The sequence below is a fragment of the Canis lupus genome, chromosome 15 (assembly GCF_048164855.1).
Source record: "Canis lupus baileyi chromosome 15, mCanLup2.hap1, whole genome shotgun sequence".
NCBI classification, from domain to species: Eukaryota; Metazoa; Chordata; class Mammalia; order Carnivora; family Canidae; genus Canis; species Canis lupus.
Genome location: NC_132852.1, coordinates 54418821 through 54426469, shown reverse-complemented (window position 1 = coordinate 54426469; position 7649 = coordinate 54418821). Strand labels below are relative to the sequence as shown.

Sequence of the window (7649 nt, the reverse complement as noted above, 5' to 3'; positions counted from 1 at the left end):
ACATATTTTCCATAGATTGGCAGCTGAATTCAGGGCACTGATAAGACTAAGCTCCACAGGGAGACACATGGTATTCAAAATGGCACAAAGTAGGGTGCCTAAGGTGCTTCGTTGGTTAAGGATCTGACTTTAGCTGGGGTCATGATCTCAGGGTCATAGGACTGAGCCCCACAATGAACTCCATGCTCACCATGGAGTCAGCTTGAAGACAGTCTCTCTCCTTCTCCTCTGCTCCTCCCCCTGCTCTCTCTCTCTCTCTCTCTCAAATAAAAAAAAATAAGTTTATAAAATAAAAGGCTATAAGTAGTGATAAAAAGAGAATTTAAAAAGCACTAAAAGAAAAGAAAACAGTTACATATAAGGTAAGTCCCATAAGGCTATCTGCTGATTTTCAGCAGAAATTCTGCAGGCCAGAAGAGAGTGGCATGGTATGTTCAAAGTGCTGAGAGTAAATAACCTACAACCAAGAATACTGTTTCCATCAGGGCTTTGGTTCAGATAACAGAAGAAATAAAGTGTTTCTCATATTAAAAAAAAAAAAAAGTTAAAATAATTCATGACCACTAAATCAACCCCACAATAAGTGAAAAGGGGACTCTTTCAGTGGAAAGGAAAGACCATAAGCAGGAGTAAGAAAAGTAGGAAGCACAGAAGCAAAAAAAAGTTAAGTATATCTATAAAAACCAGTCAAGGGATTCACAATATAAAAGGATATAAACTATGATACCATATACCTAAAGGTTAGTGGGTAGGGAGAGGAGTAAAGGATGGGTTCAAATTTAAGCAACCACAACTTACTAGAGACTGTTATGTGCTTAGATGTTATATATAAACCAAATAGTAACCACAAATCAAAAACCAGTAATAGATATGTAAGAAATAAAGAGAAATTCAATCATATCATTAAGAAAGCCAGCAAGCCATGAGAGAAGACACAGAGAACTATAAAAATAACCATAAAACAAGTAACAAAATGGCAATAAGTACACCTGTAATAATTACTTTGAATGTAAATGGACTATAGGCTCCAATCAAAAGATAGAGTGTGACAGAATGAATATAAAAGCAAGAACCATCCATCTGCAGCCTACATGAGATTCATTTAAGGCCTAAGACACATGGAGATGGAAACTGAAGAGAAGGAAAAGCATTGCTCATGCAAAAGGGAGTGAAAAGAAAGCCACGGTAGTAATAATTATATCAAACAAGACAGACTTTAAAACAAAGATGTAACAAGAGACAAGGACATTACATTCCAACAAGAAGATGTAGCAATTATAAATATTTACGCATCCAACATAAAAGCATCCATATTCATAAAATAGTTCTTAGCAAACTTGCCCAACATAATCAGTAGTAATAAAATGATAGTAGGAGATTTTAACTCCCCACTTACATCAAAGGATAAATCATCCAAATAGAAAGTCAGTAAGGAATCAGTGGCTTCGAATGACACATTGGACCAGGTAAATCTAACAAACATATTCAGAACACTGCAATTCAAAACAGAAAAATACATATTCTTATCAAGTGCCCATAGAACAGTCTCCAGAATAGATAGATGTATTATGTTGGGAAGGTAGTCTTTTGTGCACACTATTTTGACCCCTGATTAGCCACATAAGAATGGAAAAATATTAGCAATGGTAGTGTCAGGAAAGGGAATGGGATGGGACAATATAGGAACTGAGATGTGGGTTCAGAAGCTCACTGTAGAGCTGGAAGATAACTTGGTAAACCTGCTCCTTGTGGGGGAGGGGAATAAAGACAGAAATGTAGCTGAGGAGAAGAGAGAACAAATGCCTTTGTCAGGTTGAACAATATAAAGAAAGTGGGGAGACGTGAACTGGGGCTGCCCATGTCCTGCCCTCCCTGCACTGCTGCCCCAGCCCAGGGACACAGCAAGGTCAATTCACTCTTGTCACATCAAGTCCCAGAACCCAACCCATTGACCTCCCAAATTTGGGGCTGGCATGAAAATGGGAGTCATGTCAGATATGAAAATGCCTCTTTCCATACACTCTATCCTCACCCTGAGAAAGTTTACCAATTAAAGATGTGCCTGAATTAACGCACATCTGGCACTGAGGTTGAGAAGCAGGCAGGATTGTGGTGAGTTCACTGTCATAACAGCCAGTAGAGGGGAAGATCTACAAGGAAGGAGTGTCCCTGCTGGATCTGCGGAAGGAACCTCAAAAAAAGGTTGGGGCCTGAGGATGGACTTGTGGTCATTCTCATATGAAACATAGGGTGATTTAAGCAGTGAGAAAATCATTAAAGCATAGGACAATATATGGGAAGATGACCCAGGACCTAGAATCAAACATGGAGTCAGCTGCCATGAAATGAATTACTGTTTTTCTGACTCAAAGACCTGAGTGTTCTGGAAAAAAAAAATCACACATACTGTGTACATTTGCACTTATCAAAATTGTATTGTGACATGTATTATAATTGCAGAAAAGTATATTATTGTACATATCTAGTCAAAAATAATAATGTGATATCCCATGTAAGAATCATCTGTTTATAAATGGGGAACTGTCAATGTCTAAAAATTCCCTTGAAGGATTTTGAAGAATTTCCCTATACATCACAAAATATGTAATGATTAAAATGACCAGTACATATTGAGTTACTGCTTTCAAATTAATCATATCCATGATGAAGAGGTCACAATTGTCCTTAGGACACAGCTAATCCCGGAGAAGTTGACAGCAGCGTTTCACAACATCTCGAAAGGCCTCCATGAATTTGTCATTCCGGAGGGTAAAGATAAGTGGATTCAGAAAAGGGGTCACCACTGAAACCAGCAGTGATGCTACTCTGTTGTAATCAGCTGCCTGTGTTTGCTTGGGTTTCACATAGAGGAACAAGCAGGTGCCATACCCAATCACGACAAAGGTGAAGTGAGACGCACACGTAGAAAAGGCTTTCCTCCGCCCAGAGGCTGAGGGGATCTTGAGGATGGTGGAGATGATGTAGGTGTAGGAGATGATTGTAGGGATCAGAGAACCAAAAAGAACAAAGACAGCCATTAGGAATAGAATAAACTCTATGAAAAGAGTATTGTTGCAGGATAGTTTGAGCAATTGCCCTCGGTCACAGAAGAAATTGTTCACCACATTGGATTTGCAGAACGTAAGCTGAAATGTGGCATACACTGGCCAGATTTCAAAAAGGAACCCAAACACCCATGACACAATGACCACCCAGATACAGGTGCGGCTGTTCATAATGACATTATACCTCAAAGGGTTACAGACAGCCACGTAACGGTCCACAGCCATTGCTCCCAGTAATGCAAACTCGGTGGTCCCCAGAGAAAGGTACAGGAAGAGCTGGGTGACACATGCAGCGAGAGATATCGTTAGCATCCCAGGGAGCAGCAACTCCCAAAGCATCACAGGCACAATAACAGATGTAACCAAGATCTCCAAGGCAGAGAGGTGACTAAGGAAGAAATACATGGGGGACTGCAGACGTTTATCAGCACACACAATCAAGATGATGACCATGTTTCCCATTAATGTCACTGAGTAGAAGAAGAAGAAGGTAGCAAAGAGAAGATGGTGTAGATCCTTGGAGCCAGGGAAGCCAAGGAGATAAAATTCAGTGGCACTAGACTGATTCCCCAACATTTAGTTCTGAGCTCTTGTTCCGTGGGAAATCTAAAGAGCAAAGGAGAGAAAACAGGCTTCTGATCTCAAAAAGATTAAGGACATTTCCAATTTGAGAAAAATATCCTACTGCTAGAATCCACAACATAATGCTCCTATTATCAATACAAGATTGGTGTTAAATGTTTTTTTTTATTTTTATTTTTTGGTGTTAAATGTTTTATGAAGAACATGTATCATATATGAAGGTAAAGGTAAATGCACATAAAGAAAAAAAAGGTAAATGCACAGGAACATGAGAAATAGCCACCAATACCACATTCAGGGCATGAAAACCCACCCACCCCTGTCTCTACCCTTTTCTCTCAACTCACCGGCCATCCTTCCTCCAAATTTACTCTGACCTGCCACCTTGTCCTCTTTCCTGACCACAGTGTGCTTGTTTAGACCATTAACCCTGCCATCTCAAATGCCCTAAAGTGTCTTCTCTGCCCCTTATATTTGGTATGTGCTGCAAAATCCTGCTACATTTCAAGAGATATAAGCATGGTTGATCCCAAATGTAGCTAATTACACCCATACATGGTTATTTCTATGTATCTTCTAAACATAGGCTCTATTTGCATTATATTCAGGTTAAGTTCTGCCTCAATTATGCTATCAACGTTGCATTGATGTTGGAACATGGGACCTATTTAGGATATTGTCATAAGATAAGAATATTTTAAGACAAAATATGGAGTGTTTCCCTGACACCTGGAATGCTGGCTCCCTGAAGGGGATTATCCACTACTTCCTCCTTATCCTCATGATGAAAACCATCCTCCATTTCACATTTCAAGGATGTATATCCTCCAAGAGGAAAGAGACTCACCAGGTCCCTGTTAGTGAACACTAACTTGAAGTTTTTGTCTCCTCTCATCAGTAGCTGATAACATGGAGGAGGGTATTGAAAGGAATTCCTACCTCTTGCAGTGTCTACAACCTGGACCAGAAGACAAGAAAACACCTGTGATAGAGAAGCAAAATCCTCCATATCCCCTAGGTGTCAAATCTCTGGTTCCAAAAGGGAGACAAGACCTCCAAACGGGCAGCCTGTCTCTCCAACCAAACTGTCATGGGGTCAGTGCCATAGAGCAACTTGGATAATGAAAAGAGCACGTCTGCTGATCTATGACTCCCTGTTTTCTCCAGGGCCAAAGGGTAATGAAAAAGTTAGAATACACTCATAGAGATCATGAGTGTATCATTGATATACTCCAGATCCTCAGGCAGTCTGGAATCCCTCATTAACCACATCCAGTCTTTGCCCAAAGATGTCCACTCCAAAAGCTACATCCACAATTTCACTCTCTAACCTCTTTAAGACATATTTTTTCTTTTTATTGGCTCTCATCAATAGCTCAAATCATATGCTATGTTTATTTGTTTCTTAATTTATCCCCAAAATCCCACATCACAATGAAGTACCTTGAAGCAAGTTGTTTATATTACTTATATTGCCACTTGTGACAAGAACAGAGTCAGACAAAGTGTGTATACTCTAGAGATATTTTTAAATGAATATATCAATTAATAGATCAAGGAAGAAATCAATGAAGAAACAAGGAGTTTCCAACTTGGATATGTATCCCTCCATTCACTCTCCTCCTAAGCACTGCCCACTCAGCCTACAGTCTCACTTCCCGGAGATCCCTGACATGATGGCAAGCAGATATCAGGAAGACATGAAGACAGACGATAGAGCAGGGACTTAGGTGATGGCAGAGAGTGTACGCATCACCAGCACTGGACCCCATCAACCTGCCTTTTGCTATGGAGGAAGCTCTGAGGGAGAGCCATGTACTCTGCAGCTCCCTTAATCCACTCTTCAAGCTCTAGGACTCTTGTTCTATAATGCAGCCAAGCCCCACCCCTCCCATGATGATGCCCTTCTACTCTCTCCTTCACTGAATGGGATACCTGGCAGACACCCACCTCCAGAGAAGAGGATTGGACTGGAAAGGTCTATTGTTCTTCAGGTATCAACCCAGGCTACCCTTGGCTAGTAAAGAGACATGCTAGGGAGGCAGGGGCAGCTCCTGCTGTCTCCACTCATGGCAAAGACACCATGCACACACTGGAGCTTAGAAATAGTCCACAAGTATTGCTGAGAGGAATCTGCCTATCTCCCCCTCCTTCGTTCGCTCTGCCTCCTTCTTTCTCTACCTGACCTGTCTCCAAGGACAGTTATACACTGAGGAATAATTTGCACACTTTCAGAGACACACTAGGGATACACTTAAGGAAAAGCTGGAGAACCTTTTACTCTTCTCTCTTGAGGATAATCACATTTTAGATCCTGGAAAAGTTCTGTGTGTTGAGCAAACTTAAAAACTCCTAGTCAGGAATTTCTCAGAGTCCAGACTGCCTTCTTCTCAGCACAACCACCAAGCTGTGAACAGTCAGCCCCCTGATCTGCTCTGTGCTTTGCCCTGACTCCATGTAGCCCTACAGAGCCTAAGCTACCCCCAGGATGATGACTCCACTCATGGCTCCAAGACATACCTCAAAAGCCTAGAGCTCATTACATCTACTTCTTCATCTTCCCAAGGTTTCACGAAGCACGTTCTTCCCAGAGGATCTCTGCACAGTCTCCACCACATATCCTCTGTCCACAGTGCTGGGGGCCTGTTGAGAGGGAGAGACAAGACCTATCCCCTACTCCAAATTCACATCCCGCTAATGCCACAGCCCATACCAGGCCCTCCAACATGCATCCAGTTGTGGCTGTTCAGCCATATATTTCTCTTCTAGATCTTCAAATGCTCTCAGCTCACCTCCCTGTGCCACTAAATTGAGGGGTGAAAGTGAAGAAACAAAATTCAGAAGCAACAACAAAATACTACGTGAAAGTAAGCACAGCTGAGCTACTGGGCAACACAGCAAAATCACTTTTAAAATATTGACTCTTACAACTTGAGAACCAACCATCATTTTTCGTAAAATAATCAGATCACAATTTCAAAACACATGGAGGGATATAAGGTAAAGTGTAAATTTCCCTCTCCCCAGCTGTTTGATTTTCCTGATCCATCTGCTAGAGATAAATATTACTATAAGTTATTATTAGAGTTTTCTAGTGTATTCATACAGACATATTCTGTGTGTTTTTAAGAATATCCATATGTACGATTTTTAAGTAAATAATATTTTAGTAAATATATTATCCAGCTACCTTCTTCTGATATACATCTGTGTGTATTTATGCTTGTATGTGTATTAAACTTTCTATATTAACAATGATATGTGAATCACATTTTACATGATTGCTTAATATTCAATTATGAAATCACTAATTATTTTCTAATAAACATGCTGATAAATGTTTTCCAATTCTTCTATCTATATTGCTGCTGCAATAAATATTCTCATGTCTGAAAAGTTATACAACTTTTTTTTTTTAAGTTACATTTATTTATTTGAGAGAGAAAAAGAGAGCATGAGAGGGAGGGGCAAAGGGAGAGAGGATCTCAAGCCGACTCTACACTGAGAACAGAGCCAGACTTGGGGCTCAATCTCTAGACCAGGACATCATGACCTGAGCTGAAACCAAGAGTCGTTGCTGAACCAACTGTACCACTCAGGGGCCCCCATAACTTTTCAATTATATAACGTTTAGCGGATATCAAATCACTCTCAAAAAGTTGCATTAATTTAAAAAAAGTTGCATTAATTTATAACCTCTATGTAAAGTTTTTACTCGTAATTCCAGTTAGTTAACGTACAGTGTAGTATTAGTTTCAGGTATACAGTATAGTGACTCCACACTTCCAGACATCACTCAGTGCTCATCACAAGGGTGCTCCTTAATCCCCATCACCTATTTCACCCATCTCCCTTCTGGTGACCATCAGTTTGTTTTCTATTGCTAAGAGCATGTTTCTTGGTTTGCCTCTCTCTCTCTCCTTTTTCCCCCTTTGCTCGTTTCTTTGGTTTCTTAAATGAGATTGCATTGAGCCTATGCCTAGAGCTCTGGTCACGGTATTT

The 7649-nt window shown here is 40.5% G+C and overlaps 1 protein-coding gene across 1 annotated transcript; it reads right to left on the bottom strand.

The window, feature by feature from the left end:
- Nucleotides 1–2696: 2696 nt before the first annotated feature.
- Nucleotides 2697–3748, bottom strand: LOC140604441 (olfactory receptor 9A4-like). Its single transcript, XM_072775712.1, has one exon. The coding sequence runs from the start codon at nucleotides 3639–3641 to the stop codon at nucleotides 2697–2699; it is 945 nt and encodes a 314-aa protein (XP_072631813.1). The 5' UTR covers nucleotides 3642–3748.
- Nucleotides 3749–7649: the final 3901 nt, after the last annotated feature.

What these genes read in the sequence shown, in the direction of transcription:
- LOC140604441 (XM_072775712.1), bottom strand. Translation starts at nt 3,641, where the DNA reads ATGTTGGGGAATCAGTCTAGTGCCACTGAATTTTATCTCCTTGGCTTC.